Source organism: Haliotis rufescens, unplaced genomic scaffold, assembly GCF_023055435.1.
Source record: "Haliotis rufescens isolate VD_foot unplaced genomic scaffold, xgHalRufe1.0.p SCAF_22, whole genome shotgun sequence".
Classification (NCBI taxonomy): domain Eukaryota; kingdom Metazoa; phylum Mollusca; class Gastropoda; order Lepetellida; family Haliotidae; genus Haliotis; species Haliotis rufescens.
This window is the reverse complement of record NW_025963913.1, coordinates 8291075-8315708: the sequence shown is the minus strand read 5'-3', so window position 1 is coordinate 8315708 and position 24634 is coordinate 8291075. Positions and strand designations below refer to the sequence as shown.

The window sequence follows — 24634 nt, the reverse complement described above, 5'->3', positions numbered from 1 at the left end:
TCATTGCCACCACTTCCAGTGTGAACGTTTCTATGGTTACGGAGCTACAATCGCTCATCCCTTCCTACAAATTAGCCAACCAAGCCGCTCGTTATCCTATCTCATACATGATAGGCCCACCTGACCACACCTGCATTTCATTTACTCTAGCCTTATAGCTCTGCGAAAGACAATGATTTGGTAGAGATGTACCTGTGGTCAGTTCAAGCAGGCACACAGTGCACGAGAGGCACGTAATTGACCTAGCTTTTGGACGTAACCATGGAGATGCAGGGGGGGCTTGGGGAGCTATCTTTATTTCAGAAGCTGGAAACATAATTCAAGCACGTTCCCACATAGGATTGAAGAAGAAGGCAGAAATGTGAGATAGGATAAGTATATAAATGTACAATTTATACTAAAATTTCCCCAAAAAATTGTCACTTAAATACTGCCAGAAATCAAGAAAAAAAACAATCAAGAGTAAAGTTTCAAAACGCATGCAAATTTTTATCACTTGACGGGGCCTGAACATCAAAACAACACCGTCCAAAAAATCAACATATCAAAGGGGGTCTTGAATGACAACAAAACACAAACTAAATGGATATGAAACACTTCCCTATCTCCTTAATAATATACAAATTTCAGATCACAAACAATTATATTTTAGATGATATTTGCCTTTAGATCAGGTTTTTCACAAACTTATCCTCCTGCAAAAATAGCCACCATTTGAGAATTACGAATTTTGAACTATCTTAGGTGGCCAGACAGCAAGTTGGATTAAGAGTTTAGAATAGGCTACGATACTCTTGCTTCCAGATTCGTTTCATTGAAAAATGTGACTAATCATTCAAATGTAACTCATAAATATTGTGAATGGCAACAGTCTTTTCGTCTGAAGCTATGTTAATTCCTGGTATGCCTTCTCTAAATTTTTCAACTGGTGAAGTAAGCAATATGTAAAGATGTGTCACCATTACTACCATTGTCCAAGGAAATGGTACCAATGTTTTCATTGATCAAACTCGATTGCCATTGGCAGCAGGAACTTGTGGTAGTTGTCCTGTGGATAGTTGCAAGATTATATCTGAGTTGTATAGTTGTCACCCAGACGTTTATGTATGTTTGTTTGGTATGTAGTTTGAAGATTTGAAGATTCTCAAGTATTGAATTTGCATTATGTAAATCAAATGTGTATCAAACATGAGATGTCATTAACAAGTGTCAAGTGATAGGCTGCCTTGCATGTATTTAACCTTAGACATTGTTGAAGTGAAGATTTTCAGTCTGTTCATATTTCTCTGCTTTTTCTATCACCTGGTCCAAAACCCTTAATGTCAGCCTTCATGTGGTTGATACAATTGCTTGCTAGAAGTCATATCTCAGTTGCTGATAATTGAAAGTTTACAAGTGTGTTTACTACCTTGATGTGTAGGTTTGTTTAGAGCACCAGGACTAGAATCAAAGTAATTCTATCCTTGAGAATTGTCCATCAAATATGGTTGATGAATATTTATGTTGCCTGCATTTGAATTTACCTGTTTGTGCAGGTGAAGTGGCAGAACTGGACAAACTACTCACTTTCACCCTGAGTGAGGGGATATCTGGCTTGATGGGACTTGACAGAGAAAAATTTCACAATACACTTTCTTCAATCAAAGCAGGTATTGCATACACTTTTCTTCTATTTCTCACTGTCAGATGCAAAACTGGGTAGCAGGAAAGAAAGACCTTTGACAAAAATTGAAGGCTCTAGCCAGAATACTCACAACAAAATACTGGAGTGGATAGGTTCTAGCCAGAATACTCATAACAAAATACTGAAGTGGATATTTTGAAGTGAACCATGACAATCTTGCCACATGACAGATATGTTGGAATTAGTTGGAACATCTACATGTGTAGACATTTGCAGTTCAATTACTGATCAGGTTTAAAGGGAAACAACACTCCAACTCTCAGTAGTCTAATTAGCAAGGGGGAAATCCCCTTAAATCCTTGCATTTCATTGGATGATGTTTACTATAACCTTTCACCTTGCAAATTTGTCTGACATATGTACATGTATGTGTGTATGTACAGTTATGTTGTTTATATGCGTACATATTATTTTTTCAACAATAAAGTTCAGTTCAATTACTGAAAACAGCAAGGATCCTTATTTTCCGGCAAATTGCATACAATACGTCTCCCTTCTTGTCATCCATGTTTCATGGTATATCCCTACTCCTGTGTCCTTGTTGTCATTCACTTAATAACATTTAGCAGTAATTCGCTAGATGGGTTTATAGGCAGCATTTATCTTACATTCCACCATTTATTCCCTCTATAAGTAAGCCTACTTTTAACAGACAAAATTCACCTCGCACATGTAATCCCCCATTTACTTCCGTGTTTATCAGCAACCGGCAATTACGTCACTTCCGTACATTCACTTCTAATCTATAACTGTTCGCCCCGCCGTTTCAAATTCTTTCTTAAACTCAACTACCGCGACTACCATGCCTCCCAAGCGTAGAGCAGCTCTCAATCATACGCTCGTCAAAGGCCGGGCCAAGGCGGCTAGGCGGAGGGTGGGGGAGTTTCGCGGGTTTGTTGCCATCCCCTCGACCGCGGCTCCTCGCCCAACAACAACTACTCTCCTGACAGCAGCGCCCGGAGAGTTTCGCAGGAGTGGTGCCAACCCTGCCCAACAACAGCTTTTCCCTCAACAACAGTACCACAAAGTCACCCCACAGCCGTCACGGTGGCACGGGAACTTCAGGGATCCGGCTCACCTTTGCCTTCATTTGTCACCCCCATTGCCGTGGCTGAAAACAATCAAGGTATGTACCCGTTTAATGAAAACGTTCACCATGTCAACATAATGCCTGAAATGCTTCTCTCACAGGTTAACCAAATACCTATCGCCAACCCCCTCACACAATTCAACCCAGCTTATCAAAATGCCAATCAACCAAGCATAAATGCACAATCCATTAGTCAAGGGCACGAAAACCTGGCCACGTTGCCGCAGGCTCATGGAACCATCATAGCTTCTCAAACTGCTTATCAGCCAACTATCAACGCCTCAACCCAGTTAGCCAGTAATCAACAGCTAAATTTCAACGCCGAAAACATTGGGTTTCACGTAAAACAGGCAATTAGGGAAAAAATACACCGGGGAGACTTCATTGACATGATGGGACTTAACGTTGTTACCGCTAGATAGACAGCCAACACAGGAGGGATCAAACTTTATCATCGAACTGGATTCATCAGGCCAGGTAACCTTCAAACCCAGGCAACAGCCATCCAAGCCTCTTAATATCAGGTCTTGGACATCAGCCTTTCTGACATTCATCAGCATCGTCATAGAGCGAAACTCAACCATCAACAAATTGCAGGAGCTGCTCACCTATGTCGAGAGGATCCGTGGTGCTGCTGCTGCACGCTTTTGGGATGACTGTTGGGCACAATATGACATACAGTTTCCCCATAAAATCAAGAGGGACCCTTCCCGGTCATGGGGTACAATCGATGGGCAGCTATGGCTGCAGCTGATGCTACCCAACCAGAGGCAGCACAACATAACACCCTTAAGGTTTTCTAACCAGGTACAGCGCCTGTCAACACCAGCCGAAATTTGTAGGAACTTCAGTCGCGAAGGATGCGATGGGGCAGTCATGACGGTACGCGCACAAATGCCTGTCATGCAACATCGGCGGCCACGGAGCTACATCTTGTTTTCGTGGATGCAAGCACCAGCACCAAAGCGACCGGCAAAACTTCCCATCAAAAACACATTGTAAGGCACCAACCCCAATTAATATTTCACGGTTAGAACAATGTCTACAACGTTCCGAGTTAATAAATCCAGCAGCGGCCTTGTTACTAAAACTAGGTTTCTGTCACGGTTTTAGCTTACAGTATCAGGGTCACCGGGAACCACGCGATGCTATGAACCTTAACTCCACTAACTCTCTCCCACATGTTGTCAAGGAAAAGCCAAAAGCTACAAAAAGAAATTAAAGCACTGGGGCAATAATGGTAAGTATAATAACTGTAAGATATTGCTGTAATAATATTAAGATATTTCTGTAGCCTCTTCCTCTTTAGCGTCAGTCATGGCGTCACACAGGACAGAATTCACCACATCATTGTTATGTATATATTTGAAATTCCATAATTAGTGCAACGATACTCTTCCCATGAATATTCTCAAACGCGTGATCGAGCCAATCTATGCAACAATTAGACGAAAGTACCTCCAAAAATGCTACACAGTGTAAAATCGGAATTTTGCTTGTTTACATTTCAGCAAGTACAGTTTTCCGAGCACAGTATTTGTTTGCACACCTAATTTATTTCGCATGATTTCATCTAGATAATTTGCATTGATGACAAAGACCACTTGTCATTTGTTTGTAAAATGTATGAGGAATTCAGGGATGCATGAAAGCAGCTGAGTTTGAAATATACCTGATCAAATAGGCGTCTCATAACCCGGCATTTTGTAAACACAATTCAATATGGCGGAACGTACACTTCGGCATTCGTGTATGCGTATTTTCCAAAACATTCTTAAAGATTCTAGGCTATCAGCGACGATTCAAAATTATCATTACTGATTTGATACCCGTCATCACTAATATGCTATTTTTCTACTTTAATTTTTCGAGTAAATATCTGATATTTAGATTTCTAAACACACAGTATACCCTCTGGAAAATAACGCCGTGAACTGTGATTTGGCGAGCTTTACGATGTAGATCTACCTAATTTTCAGAAGCCACTTCATTTGTAAATTTGCTTTGCCTAAAATGACAGTAAATGATAAACAGAAGGGGGAATACAAAACTGTGATGTGTATTAGTTTGTGTGATGTATTTTGAATTTTATTCGACTTGGAAGTGAGTGTTGAAGAGGAGGGACAATTCACTCTAAAAAATGATAACGTTGACATAACAACAGATAATGTAACAGATAATAATAACAAACAAACTCGCAGACGAGGACGAGTTTGTTTATTATTATTTTTATTATTAATTACACAGTCCTGTTGTTCAATACAGACGTAGGTGAACATTCGACTGAAGCACGAGCAACTTATGAATGACTTACACTCAGGAAAGTAGTCCGTCATCATCTGACCTCAGGTCATCACCATGGATTAGCCAATCACAGGCCTGGAATTCGATCTCACACATATGTTTGATACCAGTTATCTCAAATGGGTTTCTCAGCCACAGGTGTGTAAGAAAGTGCAGTCGATCAATAAAACATGTCTTTCTCAGGTTGGTAAGATTGTATTTGGCATACAAATTAATAGAACACACAGCAAAACAATACAAAATAATAATAAGAGCAAGTAACAAGAAAAGAAAGAAAAATTTAATAGGCCATGATGTGTTTTTTTAATCCAACGAAACAGACCTAATGGTTATTACAGACAAGTTTGTTAAAAATGTTTTGTTTATTGTTTAACGGCACACTCAGCAAAATTCCAGCTACATGACAGCGGACTGTAAATAGTCGAGTCTGGACCAGACAATCTAGTGAGTGACATCATGAGCATCAATCTACACAATTGAGATACGATGAAATACATCAAGCAAGTCAGCGAGCCTGACCACTCGATTCCATTAGTTGCCTCTTACCACAAGCATAATCACCTCTTACCACAAGCATAGTCGCCTCTTATGGCAACATGGGTTGCTGAAGACCAATTCTCACCCTAAGTTAAAGTAATCATTACTTATTTACAATATATAAGATAATTAATAGTCAATGTTCATCATATCTATATCTTCCTACAGTACATGAACTTATTTTTTGAAAATACTACTTTCTTAGAGTGAATGTCTGCAGTTTTAAAGCTCTTTCTTTGTCCTGGCTTTCTGGCTGTCTGTTGTGTCTTTGGAATGTTGAGGCGACCATCCGACGAAACAGTATTGCTTTGTTGACATCTGGGGACATGCAGGAATTTTTGAAAATGTCTGTCTTTCTCCTGTTGGCTTTTTGATGTCCAGCAGACATTAGACAATTTCAAGCCATCCAGGGTGTCAGCAAATTTACATTGTATCCTTCAAAGACTAAGATATGACCACCGCCTCAGTTTGAAAAAAATAAAATTGTACAGGGTTAGCAAATTCAACATTTAAAAAGAATAGTGGTGTATGTAAATATTTTCTTGCTATGTGTTATTTTTTTCACATTTGTTTCAGTAGTAATTTAACTTCACATCTCACCCCTTTTCTCAATGCTTTTGAGATTTGTGTTCGATAATATTTTTTATTCAGGGGTGAGCAATAAGGCTCATAGTGAAAAATTAAACGGTATTCATGATTTAAGGGAGGAGGGGGTTGGTGCCCTCATTAAAGGCACTTTATTCTAATTAATACACAAACACAATTATATAGAATACACTTTATTATTATACGCCCCCAGGCTTTATTTAGTAGGACTGCAATCAGTGGTTCGCATTTGGCATTTCTGGTGTCTGGGGTAATTATTTAATCTAAGATTGGGTTATAAAACCAGGTCTGATGCATTGAATGTATTACATGTTATGTAATATGCATGTGACAGCGCAGCAAGAGAGGAATGGTCAGTTGAGTTGCAAAAAACATCAATCAAAGGATTAATCCATAATATGTGGATTTATTAATCACTGTTATATTGCACAGTTGATTTGTCAAAAGTGTTTATATATGGAGATCAAACTGAAGCAGGCAGAATACTATCATGATATAACATTTATACTTAGTTATCCTATAATAATTAGATCCACATCAAGTGCTTTTATGAGTTATCATGGCATAATATTTATACATCATTTCATGTAATTATAGTTTAGCAAGTAATACTTATCATCAGGTAAAATGCACATATAAAATATCAGTAGTTTCAGTTATACCTTTTTAGATAGATGCTAGCCTAAGGTAACGGGAGCGCATCTCCTAGACATACTATTCAATAAGACAAGAGTTATGTCTACATAGTTTAATAGATTTGAAGCTTTTGGATAAATGCTAGCCTAAGGTATCAAGATCCTATCTCCCAGAAAAAAGACATGTCTACATAGTCTTATAGATTACCTTGAACTATTTTATTTAAGTAAATCTGTCATCACCTATATTAGAATAACATTCAGCAATTACTTCAATTTAGACTCATTAAGGATTAGCCCCTGTACAAGCTTGTCTATAGTGCATTAAGGATTAGCCCCAATACAAGCTCGTCTATAGTGCATTAAGGATTAGCCCCAATACAAGCTCGTCTATAGTGACACCATAATCTCTTTCAAAGCACCCAGTAAGTATGTCAACAAGATTATTGCCAGTCCAACAGGATTAACAGGATTAAGTATTCCCCTCTGTCTATCCATTCATTAACCATAAGGCACAGTCCATCGTGTATCAACCAATCATATTCCATTTTATTGTTCTAATTTTTGTTAAATACATACAGAAGCCAAATGTTAAGCAGAAGGGGTTTGACGCTCATACCAAGCAGATCTCTCTCCCACAGCCCAGAGGGTTGTACAGACTCTCTGTGGCACCCTCAGCTATATTTTAAGATATTGTTCATTGTTAATTGTTCTTGTAAATAAAATTGTGATTAGTATCCTGTGACGCCGGCTCTTTGCTGACTAATTCCCCCAAGAAAACCAGCACGCCATTTGGAAGGTTTTGTTCAACCGAACAGAACCATAAACATACCATAATAATTTGGCACTGAAACATCGTTTTCGGAACCATGGCGCCCAGGAACTAACCAGGACCGGCTACAAGAACCCATTGGAGGACATGTCCAACTGTGATCATCTGATGAAATAACAAGCAAGCTGCATCTACCTCTGACCTCAACACTGGATTAAAGACAACCAACTCCTCCAAAGACACCAACAAAGGAAGAAAAAGTCTTCAAATATTGTAAGTACGACATTACATTGTTGATTACTTGTCTTTCTTTAATTTAGTACGGTACATACTAATAGGTGACATGGCAAATATGGAGTCTGGAATGGAAAATAACTTTGAAAGTGAAATTCCAACAGTGTCTTTAGTTACGCCCCTTGCCAAAAGTGTAATTCAGGCAAAATAGGCAAAACAACAACAAATTGTTTAGTAGATACAGGGGCATCCATTTGTTGTATTTCGTCTGCTTTTCTGAGCACAGCTTTTGAAAACATTAATCTTGGAAACTCACCCTTTCCACAGGTTAAAGGTGTTGGCAGCGAATTGCATAAAGTGTTAGGTTCAGTTGTGTTAGATTTTGTCATTGAGGATCAGGAATTTTCTCAAAGATTCTATGTACTGCCTACACTACCGAAGGCAGTGATACTAGGTGAGAACTTCCTTGATGACAATGATGCAGTCTTAGATTATAGCTGTCATTCCTTGATACTTAACAACAGCACCTCAGATAGGCAATATATCAATTTCATAGCCAATTCAGTGCAAGAGATTTGTGGATTTGCAAAAACAATAGATCAGATTTACATCCCCCCCTCAGAGTGAAATTCATTTCAAGGTTAGACTATCAGAGGCCAAATAGGATTCCCTCATCCTCATTGAACCCATTGCTTCCCTCACTGCTCATTCTGAAGGAGCAGGTGGTAGAACTCTTTCTAAAGCAAAAAGCAAAACGGCTACATTTAGGCTTTTGAATCCTTCCCAAGAAGAAAAGGTTCTAGACAAGGGTACAGTTGTAGGAAAATTCAGTTACATTGACAAAGACTCTGTCTATGACATAGACTCTGACCAACCATTCATCAGTACCGTTAACACTGACAATGAGAAGAAAGACAATGACACCAGGGACTATGTTAAAATTGCACAAGAATTAGGATTTGATTTGACCAATACACAACTGACTCCAGACCAACGACACAGACTACTTAGATTTTTGGGACAAAATAGAGACATGTTTTCAACGAGTCTTGCAGATTTAGGAAAAGACTGACATGCACCAACATATCATTGACACTGGCAACCACCCACCCGTTAAGTGTAGACCATATCGCCAATCTCCTCATCTCCAAAAAGTCACCGTGGAACTTATAGATGATTTTCTGAAGTATGATTTGATCGAGGAGTCCACTTCTATGTATTCAGCACCCATTATCCTAGTCAAGAAACCTGATGGCTCATATAGATTTGTTTGTGACTACAGAAAGTTGAATTCTGTCACTTTACCAATCTCATGGCCTCTTCCTGTTTTTGATGATGTTGTTGATCTAAGATCTTCTCAACTTTAGACCTTGCTAATGGCTTCTTCCAAGTGCCATTACATGAAGATTCAAAGCATAAAACTGCTTTTGTCACCCATCACACTGCAAAAAAAATCCATATATACAAGCTTGTATATCCTTTGGAAAGATGATATTTCCAAAGGATATACAAGATTGGAAAGATGATATATACAAAATATACAAGTTTGTATATATGACATATACAAAATATACAAATTTGTATATATGGTGTATCCAAATTTGTTTTGTTTGTATATATTGGTAAAGGGAGATAATTATTATGTATTTGTGTATAATTATGATATATGTGCAAATTGAAGTGTTTTAAGTTGAGCACTGTGTTTCTTTGTATATGTTGGTAAAGGAGGATAATTGCTATGTATTGCTCTATAAATGTTTTGTATGTGCAAAATAGTATCAGCAAGTTACAAAAAAACTGATTTAGTGGCGGGTAACATTACTGGAAGGTTTAATTAGTACTCCACACTGTTAGTGGGAGTACATACTGTCCTTGCAATGATATTGACGGGTGGGCGGTTGAGGCGTCTGGTACTTTTCCTGGCGCGGTGCTTGGTATGTGAGTAGACTTTATGGTCAAATGCACAGAGGGGATTAGCTGTCGGGGGCGATTGCTTTGGCGGTAACTTCTGTATTGAAAGTGTTTGAGCTTGGATTTGTTTTACGGGGAGGCCGCGATGTGTTTTGTAACATGCTCTCGTGCACATATGCCAACAGAGTGGATTGCACAGAGGATGAAAACTATTTTATCACTACTTAAAAGTGTTGAATTTGGTTTGTTCTGGGCTGTCGGTTCCATTGTAGATATACATTGTTATAATGTGAAATCTCGGCGGAAACGCAGAAAATCGCGTTTTGTAAAACGGTAGTCCTTGGGGAAAATTGTATTATGAGCAACCGGATGCGTAAATAACGTGTGTAATATATTCCCGTATTATATTTTATAATACTTGTTCTTTAAATATTGTTATCAATGCGAGAACGAAGATTACCTTGAAAAAACACAACAGCATGCATATGTTCTAGCAAAAGGAAACTTGATATATATTCATTTGGCTTAATTTCTACTTTGGAAAACTTAGTTGGCGCTCTCAAAGCTTGACGCTGTATAATTTGGCACGCGCATGGTTGGGTGCAAACCATATGTACATCAATAATAATAGTAAAAATAATAATAATAATACATCATGATGGCAGTTTCAATGTAAAGATTAAGTATTTTTAAAGATATGGAAAATAAATCTTGATAACTGCTTTAATCTTTGATCTTTGGGAAAATAATAATGGAATTGGTTGAGTGACTAACGTATTCTACTTTAAAAGTGACAGGAACGTGATTTACATAATTAAAATATAGAATAATATACAAATTATAAGAGAGGGTTTGTGATTTATTTTGGGATGAAGTCAGTATTTAACTTGCGCTTTCCGACATTATGCGTATTTCGCACACGGTTAAGAAAAAAAATGCAATTCATTTATTTATAAAAAGTACGAATGCATCAATCCTACATCACAGGACCATGTACATAATTTGTTGAATGTTATTTCGTGAATACACAAATTGCATAACTCATTCCCTGAGGACAAACCCAAATTGCCCGTCCCTTTGTGACAGGTGTTAATTAGAGAATGTATTGCCACCATATTATGTCCCGGCACTTTTATGACATGTAATGAACCTAGTCAATCCCTGGATCTGTAACAACAACATGGGTCTAATAAAATCAAAGTAACATAAATGTTACGTCATTCGAATTAAAAAAGAGACTGAAAAAATGTAACATGAATATAATTGCCCTTTTGAGGGTAATATAATTTTGGGAAAATATACGTTTTCTTGTATTTATGGACGACTTCACACAAGCTGAAAAATTAAACATATGTTTATATAGCTATATTTACATACATGGCATTAAAATGTAATAATAATATTGATCATGTTTGTTAATTTGTACATTTCGTTGTTATTGGTATCCTGAGTATGTTGTAATAATGCATGTGTTCTGATCTTATTTGACGTAGATTACATGAACTAGTAGAGTGACTTTCTTTCATCAGCGTGGAAGGATTACCCACACATATACCCTTAATCCTTTGTCAAACAGAAAGAAGTCATATAGATATCATATCTAACTGGTACTAAAAGTTCACTATCAATCTCCTCTGATAACAAACTTAAATTTAATATCCCCAAGCTACAATACCAAGCATGCTCATGGAGTAATTATGAGAAACCCGAATGATATCCTGTCTACGTGGTCACACCCGGTGATTGTTAAGACATTCAGACAATATGGCAGTCTGTATTCATTTCTTATATCCCAAAAGTCCCCACCAAGCTTCCTTTTATTAACATTGGGATGAGGGGAGATATACATATTGTATTAAATAATACATCAATACATCAAAACAGAACAAAAAAGATAGGTCAACAGTGCGGTTGATGGAAAGGGGTTTCCTAAGAAAAGTTATTTAACTCTTTAATACTTAATACGTGTCTCAAAGTATGTATTAAGTCTTACTACTAGTTATTATATATGTGCAAATCCACCCGAACGTCGGATGTACATGGCCGATTTCAAAATAGCTAAATTAGGCACTGTTCAAATTGTTTCCAATAAACCACTGATTAGAAACTCACTTAACCTTTAGAATAGAATCGTTTCTAAATATATTGTAGTTTGGGCATGTGTAAAAATTAATGCAGTGTACCATTGTGACAGCCACAAGAGCATGCATGATGTGTTATCTAAGATGTGTTTTTTAAGCCGATGGAAGTTTAAAGTGACAAAATCTGGTATCATGGCTTAACTGAATATAACATTGTCTAAGTTTAATAATCCTCTTTTTCCGGTGACTATTCCAATTATTAATGGTATCAGGTAGGAATGACTTGCATTCAGTTCTACAACGTATAGCCTGTGAATTGGTTAGATTTCTTCATATGTAATCCCTAACAGCAAAGATGTTTTCCATCTTGTAAAAAGGTGTAATGGCTACAATGGTCTCACTCTACATTTTCACGTGGCTTGTACCTCTTATTGGCCCACAAATAGTCCGTAATCAGTGAGTGGGCGAGGTAAAAATTAACGTCTCATCGGCATTATTTCAGCGTCCGTAATGAATTAATGTGTAGACATTCTAGGATTAATTCTTTTTCTTTGGTACAATTATCCAAAACATGGGAGCAAAATATTGGCAATATATATATGCTTGTTCATGACTTATGTAAAAGGGGTTATTTATCTGAGTGATTGAGTATGGTTCACGGCGGTGGACACCAGAAAGGTATTTAAGACAATTAATCATAGGGCTTACCTCGTTAACTCGCCAATATCATAATCTGACTGAAATATTAATACCAAAGTCCTTTCATTTTAAGATTAGGTTTTGCACTTGGGCACACTTTGACGTGATATTGAACAGTTTTCTTTTTCCCTGGATTAAGTTTTACTTGCATTCATTCATTTGGTAATTTTCTCCAAATTGGCATTAATATTTTATGCAGTAGTATTTGGAACTGTCCATTTTGGGAATAGGGTTGACCCCACCGCAAGCACAGTAAACAGAAATTCCAAGGTGAATAATATGTACTATAGTTTGTTGGCTCGACATGCAAGACTCCATAATTTTAGCTATAAATTCATAGTAATATTAAATTAATTTTTTTAATAAAGAATTCATTGATGTATTTGACATGAGACGTAGCGACACTCATGTATTTTATAATAATGTACAATTTCAATGCCTTAAATCTGTTGCATTAAACAAATTCTTTGATTTGATGTTGTCATATTGTGACTCAATTTGTGTCTAGTCTTCCAAATGTTCTATTGCGAATACATATAGTGTCAGCGCTCATGATCGCCATATCTATGAATGGATGAAAATATCATCATTAATAAACTTACCTGAGCTCAATATGTGTTCTGAAGACAAATCGCTGTAAAGCATCTTGCACGGCTTTGTTCACGTTCACCCTCAAATGTACGAAAGGAAAATCTGCAACTGTGCGTGTTCAATGTTCGTTTCCATTTTTGTGACAGACGGTCGTTATTTTCATTAAGATTCCACAAATTCATAAATCACAACTGATGTAGCTGCCTTGGTTAACTGGAGTCAGGATATAACTAATTACAAACTCTGTTCTAATTATGCTAATCGAGGAAGTGCATTATACTGGATGACAAACTTAGTAATCCTTTCACACTAATCCTTGTTTACAATGAACGCATGTCAAATGACTAAATAAACATCCTTTTTATTTTCTTAAGTAGAAGTATCACAATGGGCGGTGAACACAACTGTTTGTAGAATGATAGTTTCAGAAAGGAATACAAATACAAATATACAGAAAGGGGTTTAAAATGGTTTCTTTCTTTGCATCCACGCATTGTTGTTGTGGATGCGGTTATTTGCTGTCGGAATTGTTTTTGCAATTCAATTAGTTAATTACATGTCACATGACAACTGCATGTCACGGGGGCCTGGACATAAATCACGTGGTGCACTATTAGGCCTATAATAACCCCCAACCTTGATTCTGCATCAATTCAAAAACTCCTGAATCCTCATCGACTCCTGAACACTTAGATTTTGACGTTGTCATCTTGATCATCAGAACCATCAAAGGCGGCAAAATACAGTAAGCAACTTTTCTCCCACTTTTCAATTCAGATGTAGACAAGTACAACACGTTTAGTAATGATTTAAAAAATTGTACGAGTTTCTTAGTGTCAATAATTAGTAGAACAGACGTAAAACAGACATACGAATGGACACGTTATAGACAACAATCCTATATATTTTAGTAACAATGATTAGTTGGAGTGACCAGTATATATTTGCAAAAAATAGATTTATAAAAGTTCAGCTTATTAAGTACAATGCACCCATCAAATAGAGCTGCATGTGTCAGGGACCCAATCTAGATAGCGCCAACATCTAGAACCGCTGCGCCGGAAGTAGGTAACGTTTCTAGCTCTTACGTCGAGTAAAATCAGAAATGATTCGCGTGATACATATATGATGTACATATATGTGAACAGCCTCTCGTTATTAATGCCCTTTAATTGTAGTCATCTTACTATTTGATCGTTTGTGCCACACAAAGCTATAAGTTCCGTAATAAAAATACGGAAAAATGAACAGATTAATCCCCATGGACATATATTCAAAAATGGTAGCATAACGAATGAAGTAATGTTTTAATTTCCGTTCCCATAATACTGTTTAGATGAAACACCGTTAGCAACTTGAATGGGAATAAACAGTGGTAGCTGTCACTAGCCAAAGGATACTAGACTATACAAGAACAGTTTTAGCATCTCACACCGTCCCGACAGGCGCCAACCTCTCAAATATTGCACAACATATATTGATGGCGTAGTATGATATTAATATTACATTGTTTCTTGAATACTGTGCGAAGAATATTTTATACGATGGCAAGATTCAAAACAAGTATCATTATCTTCTTTGCGAGGAATTTAGAAGTTGGAGTATTGAGAGGATAAGATCTGTGGATGAACAACATCACTTGCTTGATAATGGTGTTACAACATACACCTAAGCGTCGCTCCTAACTGTAATAAAGACGTTGTTCATCAATATATCTTATCTCTACTCAGTTTTCATTATCGCTAAAATTAGACAAAACTGTAAAAATGGTTTAACATGTGTGGTAGCACAGCTAGTCCCTGTAAAATTTTCATTTAAAAAAAAATAAATAAAAAATCACAGCGCACAGGGAAATTGAGCGAGGCTCATTTCGAACGGTATTCCCATGTTATGTTATGTTTTTCTGAAAATGTACATGAAGCGGATTGGTCAAGAAGTTTATATGAAGACCACTCCGGAATACAATGATTCAAAAATGCATACATGATATTGTAAATATATCTAGATTTTTAGACAGGATAATGCATAGATAATATTCCAACAGTCAGATTAACCAGATTAAACAGATTCCTCTACGCTGGGCAAACACTGGTCTATGTAGAATCATATCGTTATCTGGGACAACGGGTTGACGAGCATCTAGATATGTGAAACTCTGAAAGAGTTGTACAATTCTGCCAGCCATGCTTTGTCTTATTCTGTTGGGTGTATGTCTTATGATGTTTTTTATGAAACTGTATGAAAGTCTTGTTGAGCCGGTAATGATCTATGGCTCTGGTATATGAGGATAAAACATTAATCTAATCCACAATAGAGCCCGTAATTATTTCTTGGTGTTAGTAACGGTACCTCCAGTATAGCCACTAATGGAGACATGGGTCTCTCCTCCCCGTTTGTTACATTACATGCTAATGTTTTTAGACTACCCCAAGATTTAATAACAGTACTTGTAACGCTTTGATGAAGAAAATGGTTACTATGTAAAAGTTCATGGAGTACTAAAGTTGTTAAAATTGCCTGTAATCTTAATATTTATGATGTTATGAATATTATGACTGCTCCAATGTCCCGAAAGAAGAAAATTGCCCATATTAAAAACGTTCTCGTAAACAAAGATGAACTGAGCTGGAGAACAGAGCTTTGGAACGATAAACATAACGTTAAGGGCAATACATTAAGAACTTTCATGATCGTAACGTTGTTGCTCCTTATGTTTTAAATACAGGGACCACCGTCGCATTTTAGCTAGTTTTAGATCTGGATCGAAACAGGACGATTTACAACCCCCCAAACCTTTTAGAAAATAGAATTTGCCCGCACTGTTTTAAAATTGTTCATTAAAGTTTGTCGAAAATGAATTTCACTTTATTAAATGTTATGTCCTTTATGATCTTAGAAGTATTTTACTTAGATAATGGTCATCTCTTTTGAAACACGTGACGCATTCATAAAATAACTTCCTCTGTAAGGTTCACACCCAATTGTCAGACATCCCATTTGGCAGGTGACCGAATCATCAGGCAGACCAGTCAAGTGTGACCAGTGTATTCGCCTGGTCTAAACTACTAATTACTGTGCTGCTCTCGACTGTGGGCAGAGTAAGCTATTCACCACTCGTTAAGTGATACAGATTAACCAGATTCATCTTCGCTGGGCAAACACTGGTCTATGTAGAATCATATCGTTATCTGGGACTACGGGTTGACGAGCATCTAGATATGTGAAACTGTGAAAGAGTTGTACAATTCTGCCAGCCATGCTTTGTCTTATTCTGTTGGGTGTATGTCTTATGATGTTTTTTATGAAACTGTATGAAAGTCTTGTTGAGCCGGTAATGATCTATGGCTCTGGTATATGAGGATAAAACATTAATCTAATCCACAATAGAGCCGGTAAATTATTTCTTGGTGTTAGTAACGGTACCTCCAGTATAGCCACTAATGGAGACATGGGTCTCTCCTCCCCGTTTGTTACATTACATGCTAATGTTTTTAGACTACCCCAAGATTTAATAACAGTACTTGTAACGCTTTGATGAAGAAAATGGTTACTATGTAAAAGTTCATGGAGTACTAAAGTTGTTAAAATTGCCTGTAATCTTAATATTTATGATGTTACGAATATTATGACTGCTCCAATGTCCCGAAAGAAGAAAATTGCCCATATTAAAAACGTTCTCGTAAACAAAGATGAACTGAGCTGGAGAACAGAGCTTTGGAACGATAAACATCAATGTTTAAAACTACTTTCAACTACTTGTTGCTGGCGTACGCATTTTATATTGATCAAACTGTTATTAAGATCTGTAAAACATAACGAAATACAAATTATTTCATAACTAATAGTATTAAAGCATTATTGTCACATGCAATAATTATACTGTTCGGTATCATTAGTAAACTTTGCAACCACATATTATGTGAAACATTCTATAAGAGGTGAGGAAATTGAATGAAGCAGTGGTAAAATCTAACCATATATACAAAATTGTATATTTTGGAAATACCAACTATACAAAATTGTATATTTTGGAAATATCAAATATACAAAATTGTATATTTTGTATATATGGGTATTTTTTCTTGTGTCAAGGCCTTTATCAGTTCAAACGTTTGCCCCAAGGTTTGACAAATTCTCCACTTTGTTTTCAACAGCTCATGAGCAAAGTGCTAAGAAAATTGCTTTTTAAGGTTTACAGCAAAAACTTTGAAGAGCATCTCCAACATTTGGAGCAAGTATTTTACTATCTCAAACGGGCAAAATTAACACTAAAGCCTTCCAAATGCAACTTTGCAACAGGCAAAGTTTCTTTTCTGGGTCATGTTTTATCATGTGGAGGTGTTCAAGTTTATGACAAAAAGATTGAAGCAATCAGAACCTTTCCAGTGCCCAAATCACAAAAGCAGATTCGCTCTTTTTTAGGCCTCACAAACTTCTACAGGAAGTATGTGAAAAATTATGCTCACAAAACACTTCCACTGAATGCTTTGCTAAAGAAGCATTCAGAGTCAGAAGTAGGAAAGAAACCAAAGTTCCAATGATCACTTGAGTGTGATCAGGCATTCAACACACTCAAACATGCTATGAGTAATACACCTGTTCTGGCTTATCCAAATTTTGACAAAGAATTTCTTCTTGCAACTGATGCCAGTAATATGAGCATAGGTTTTGTTTTGAGTCAAAAAGATGAGAAAAATAATGAACATCCAATAGCTTTTGGTGGTAGAGCTCTTCATGGCAGCGAAAAGAACTGGAGCATTACAGAAAAGGAAGCCTTAGCCCTAGTTGAAGCAATTAGATCATTTCGTCCATACCTTGCAAATTCCAAATTCACAGTCTACACTGATCATATAGCATTGAAATGGCTGAAATCCATCAAGGATGCCACAGGTAGGTTAGGGCGATGGTCTTTTGAACTTTCTACCTACACTTTTGACATTGTTCACCGCAGCGGCAAAGCCAATGGGAATGCTGATGCTCTCTCACGTAGGGAATATGAGGAAAATATTAACTGTAATGATCAGACAGAAGAAGATGCTGAGAAAACAGTCTTATCAGTAACTTCAACTCAGCAAAGCAAATCAACTAGCAGTACCACAATCTTGCCAAACACACATTCATCCACACAGGTCGAACAGACAACTCAGACTGAGGATATTAGCACACCTATTGTTAATCACTTAGAATCAGACACACAGACAACACATTGGTCAGTCACCTTTGAATATGAAGAGGATTATCAGTCAGTACCAGTTAATGTTGTTGCAGCATTACATGCTACAAATGCTGATGTTACACAAGACACAATGGTTGAAGTAAGTATAAAAGAACATCCAAATTTACGTCATCTACAAAGGATCTGTCCAGATTTCATCCAAATCTTTGACTACAAAGAAGATGATGTCCTTCCTAAAGATGAAAAATTTCGTCAAAAGATTCTTATCGAAGCCAATTCTTTTGAAATTGATGAAGGCATCCTATACAGATTCGTTCCACAAAGACAGAAAGGCCATGCGGACAAATTCATTAAACAGCTGGCGGTCCCAAGAACCCTCAGGAATAAAGTCCTGCAATCCTACCATGACTCAGAGTTTGGCGGTTGCCACCATGGGAAAGAAAGGATGCACAACACCATGAGACCTAAGTACTAATGGCCCAAAATGTACACTGCTACATTGCTACTTATGTCCAGACGTGTGAGGTATGTCAACAGACCAAGAGGCACTACCATGGCAAGAAGGCACCACTTCATCCACTACCTGTAGAAGAGGTCTTCACCCGATGGCACGTTGACATTCTCGGTCCCATGCCAACAACACCAGACAAGTACAAGTACATTTTGGTCATCACAGATGCAGCATCCAGATGGTGTGAAGCCTTTCCACTTCAGACCCAAGAAGCCAAAGAAGTAGCAGATGTTCTCGTCAGAGAAATATTTTGTCGGTATGGCACTCCAAGGACCCTAATTTCAGACAGAACTTCATGTCCAAACTTATCAAAGCAATTTGTGAACTTTTGGCAATCAAATTTACCCATACCAGCCCATACCATCCTCAAACAAACAGCTGTGTAGAAAGGCTCAATTCTGACATCAATCTACACTTAGAGCCTATTGTAACAAGTCTCAAAAAGATTGGCCCAGTTTTATTCCTGGCATCATGATGGCCTATCGGATGGCCCCAAATTCATCAACGCAAAAATCCCCATACATTATGCTTTTTGGCCGAGAAATGAGAGCTCCACAAGATGTAGCATTAATTCCAAAAGAAAATTTAGGCCACAATAACAAAAGTTATCTTTTAAATTTACTTGAGCTGGAAATCATTAGAACAATTGCAGCTGAAAACACTGCGTGGGCTTAGGAGGTGTATTCAGAACAATATAATTGAAAGGCTAAAGAACCTGAATTCACCCCAGGTCAAAGAGTTTGGCTTTATTGTCAAAAAGTTGAAAAAGGCCTTTCCAAAAAGTTAACCAAAAAGTGGTATGGTAGCTATTATATCATCCATACAGGTCCAAATTATACCTACAAACTACGCCGAAGTTCTTACGACAAAATACACAAACCACTGGTCCATGCCAACCATCTGAAGCTATATTTTGATCCTGCTGATCGTTCACATTATCCCCCAGAACCTTACCTCAATGACACCAGTAACATAGATTCAGGAGTCATGGATGACAATGAGGAACAAGTCAATGATTCACAGCTTGACAGCAACAATTCCCCATCAACAAGTTCAACTTACCAAGCCACTGATCAATCACCTCCACGACAGAAAGGTAACAAGGTCATTTCCAAAACTAAGGCAGGCACTTCCAGCAGCAAGAATTCAAAGCAAAAGACCCCAACAAAGAAGAAAAACCCTGCTCCAAGTACAACAGAAAAACCTGCCAGTCCCAGTACAACAATGACGAAGGAAAATCATGCTCCAACCAAGGTAGATGAAAAAGTAAACAAAGGGAAAAGAGGAGTGAATAGTAAGCATCACCAGCCAAAATCCAGAAAACAACTTGACGACAGCCAGGTACAACCTCCAAGTCAGAGTCCAACATCAGGTAATCAAACCAAGGATATCCCTCCTATTTTCAATCCAGAGGACATCCACTCAATTGTAAGTTCTAAGAGAGCAAATGGCAAAATCTACTTCAGATTGAAATGGAAGGATCCAGGAAGAGTATGGCAGCAGCAGTCGAGCAACACCAAACCATGTGTAGAATTAGATGTCAAACCATATCCGTTTATTCCAAAACACCTACGAAAAGTAGAGGGTCATTTAATAAAGAGAGTTACGGGCATTGAAGTTATTCAAGGAGGCTGTCAAGATCTCATATACCAACAACAAAGATGATCATGATTACCACACACGCTATTTTGAAAGTGTTCCTCCCCACCTCATACAGCGCTACCTTGATGATAGCTGGAAGGATCTCTGTGAGTGGTCCTGTGGAGAAGATAATCCTCCATATGATCCAGATGAACTACCAATTTATAAATCCAAAAGGGTTATTTTTCTAGATAAAGACTTTGGAAACATCAACACCTTTTACAACCGTGTTACAACCCCAGACTGTCGTCCCCATCAACCATACCAGGATCAACTCCCCATATATACCTGTAGATGCCAAATGAAAATATTCTTGTGCAAAATACAAAATCTCCTAAATAAACGTTGCAAATCACTAAACAGCTTTTAGCTGTATCTTGTTATGTTTACTTGTGTCCAGTCTTTTCACTTTGGGTCGCCAGTTGGGAACAAATGGCATCGGCCTGATCGTCTGAGTTATTTGTATCACAACAAATTTTTGAGCATTGACCTGATCAACCAATCTCAAAAGCGAAGTGAAACGAGCCAACCAAAGCGAACCATAACGAATCGAAATGAGTCAAACCGAAGCGAATCAAACCGTACCAAAGCGAAATGAACCGAATTGAACCGAACGAAATCGAACCGTATCGCGAATCTAATCAAAATGACTCAAACCAAAGGGAACCGAAACCGTACCGAAGCAAAGCAAACCATACTGCGAATCGAACCAACACCATACCGAAGCAAAATAAACCGAATTGAACCGAACGAAACCAAACCCTATCGCATTGAACCGAACGAAAATCAAAGCGAAAAGAATCAATGCATATGTTATATGTATATATAATGTCTCTAATGATTGTGGGGCGGTAGGGTAGCCTAGTGGTTAAAGTGTTCGCACGTCACGCCGAAGACGTTCGATTCCCGACATGGGTACCATGTGTGAAGCCCATTTCTAGTGTCCCCCGCCGTGATATTGCCGGAATATTGCTAAAAGCGGCATAAAACCAAACTCACTCACTCACTCTAATGATTGTATCCAAAAATAGAAGGACATTTTTAATCAATGATATACTTTGTGTAATTTGCTGCCAATACATTCTTCCTGGTCACGACACCATTTAGTAATAATTATGTACTGATCTTTTACATCATAAATATTATATTTGTTTTATTTTTTACTTATTACATACAAACTTAGGAAGTGTGGATAATTTTTAAATATGACATATTATTTGAACATGCTAACTCTCTTTTTCTTTGTTTTCCATGCAAAACCACTATAACGGATAATGGACACAGCCAATATCCTTAAACCTCAAACCAGGATGTGGAACTATCCCAAGGCCTCCTACATCACCTCAAAACCACCAGTACAGTGTGCCAACACAAGCCAGCTCCACATCCAGATTCCCTGATGACAGCAGAAAGAACTTTTACATTCCTTATACCAAAGAGACTCGATAATATTTGTTATTTAATATACTACCAGTTTAACTTAATACATTGTCCATCTAAGCCATAATTATTTTATTTTACACATTTGGGGTCCAAACTTTTTCAGACGGAGGGGAAGTTATCATGATATAACATTTATACTTAGTTATCCTATAATAATTAGATCCACATCAAGTGCTTTTATGAGTTATCACGGTGTAATATTTATACATCATTTCATATAATTATAGTTTAGCAAGTAATACTAATCATCAGGTAAAATGCACATATAAAATATCAGTAGTTTCAGTTATACCTTTTTAGATAGATGCTAGCCTAAGGTAACGGGAGCGCATCTCCTAGACATACTATTCAATAAGACAAGAGTTATGTCTACATAGTTTAATAGATTTGAAGCTTTTGGATAAATGCTAGCCTAAGGTATCAAGATCCCATCTCCCAGACAAAAGATATGTCTACATAGTCTTATAGATTACCTTGAACTATTTTATTTAAGTAAATCTGTCATCACCTATATAAGAATAACATTCAACAATTACTTTAATTTAGACTCATTAAGGATTAGCCCCTGTACAAGCTTGTCTATAGTGCATTAAGGATTAGCCCCAATACAAGCTCGTCTATAGTGCATTAAGGATTAGCCCCAATACAAGCTCGTCTATAGTGACACCATAATCTCTTTCAAAGCACCCAGTAAGTATGTCAACAAGATTATTGCCAGTCCAACAGGATTAACAGGATTAAGTATTCCCCTCTGTCTATCCATTCATTAACCATAAGGCACAGTCCATCGTGTATCAACCAATCATATTCCATTTTATTGTTCTAATTTTTGTTAAATACATACAGAAGCCAAATGATAAGCAGAAGGGGTTTGACGCTCATACCAAGCAGATCTCTCTCCCACAGCCCAGAGGGTTGTACCGACTCTCTGTGGCACCCTCAGCTATTTTCTATGATATAAAATTGTGATTAGTATCCTGTGACTCCGGCTCTTTGCTGACTTATTTCCCCAAGAAAACCAGCACGCCATTTGGAAGGTTTTGTTCAACCGAACAGAACCATAAACATACCATAATAATACACCCACAACTGGATGTGACGTGCCGATGAAAAAACAACATACTTTGCTCACAGATTAGCTTATAATACGTTAATTGATTGTTCATTGTTATCTACTCAAGGGATTTTTAGTTGTCACCATCATGAAAATTGGTTCTTTATTGTATTGGTCCTTTTGTGCTCACTGACGTTCTTTCTTACACATTGTTCTTTCTTTTCTTATGACCTCTTTTCGTAACATTTGACTATTACTATTGCCTACTTTTGACCTTTATTTCAACCTTGTATTTGTTTAACCGGTGTCTGTTTGTTTTGTATGTTGACCTTTATTACAAACATTTGATACTTTATTAGTAACATTTGACTATTTTTCGTACTTTTGGACTTTATTTCAGCTTTGTATTTTTTTACTGGCATCCGTTTGTTTTGTATTTTGACCTTTGAGTAACATTTAGTTCTTTATTTGTAATATTTGACCTTTATTGCATACTTTTGTCCTTTTTTTTAACTTTTTTGACCGAACAGCCACCCAAATGTGTATCCATTAATCAACAACAAAAATACATGTAAGTTCGGCTGTAGCTCTTTATTGTATATCCTTTCTTATGATATTTAGGGTTTCTCATTCTTGATCCTCCGATAGGTGTCGCTTTGTGTAGAACACAAGTCAAACTAGTCGAAATATAGCCCATAATAAGCAAATTTAGAATCCATGAAGAAATAGACGATTCATATTTCAATACTTTCAAAGTTGCAGTGTTGTTTCCCTTTAAGGTCATGTAACTAGGTCAAACTGCCCCAGGTATGATTTACTGACACAACTTCAATGTTCATGAATGTAGACCACATCGTTGAGAGCCCTTCAAATAAGCTGGTCAAGCAAAGTTTAAGAACCTGTCGAAGTTTACTTTACAATAACTGAAGCTGATTTGTTCCAGCTGGTAAGGGACTGGTCATTTATTATGGGAGGGGAGATAGGAGATTGGTCTTAAGGCATTTTCCAATCCCCTGAATCCAAGTAGCATTAGATAGTCCTATTTGAAGACAGAATGTTCCATGTTGCCAGAAACAGGTAGTGTGGTGTTGATAGAAGAGGATCCAAGCAGCAGCAGCAGCTCCAGACTGTCCGACCTGCTGACTCGCTACACCCAGGAGAGGATGTACATCACATGTCTTCTGCAAGGTAGACACTTCAAGAACACTCCCATGCTGTCCCATGCTATCCTCCCATGCTGTCCTCCCATGCTGTCCTCCCATGCTGTCCACCCGTGCTGTCCTCCCATGCTGTCTTCCCATGCTGACTTCCCATGCTGTCTTCCCATACTATCCTCCCATGCTGTCCCATGCTGTCCTCCCATACTATCCTCCCATGCTGTCTTCCCATGCTGTCCTCCCATGCTATCCTCCCATTCTGTCCACCCGTGCTGTCCTCTAATGCTGTCTTCCCATGCTGTCTTCCCATGCTGTCCTCCCATGCTGTCTTCCCATGCTGTCTTCCCATGCTGTCCTCCCATCCTATCTTCCCATGCTATCCTCCCATACTATCCTCCCATGCTGTCCGCCCATGCTATTCTCCCATACTATCCTCCCATGCTATCCTCCCATGCTGTCCGGCCATGCTATCCTCCCATGCTGTCCTCCCATGCTGTCCTCCCATGCT

At 37.7% G+C, this 24634-nt stretch overlaps 1 protein-coding gene across 2 annotated transcripts in view; it reads left to right on the top strand.

The window, feature by feature from the left end:
* Window positions 1-24634, top strand: part of LOC124116969 — a 223396-nt gene that overhangs the window by 86849 nt on the left and 111913 nt on the right. The window contains exons 19-20 of one of the 2 annotated variants that reach the window (XM_046478630.2): window positions 1536-1649; window positions 24041-24157. In XM_046478630.2, coding sequence (XP_046334586.1) covers window positions 1536-1649; window positions 24041-24157 — 231 coding nt within the window. Of the gene's footprint in view, window positions 1-1535; window positions 1650-24022; window positions 24158-24634 lie in introns of both variants that reach the window. The other variant, XM_048401480.1, reaches the window with a different exon arrangement.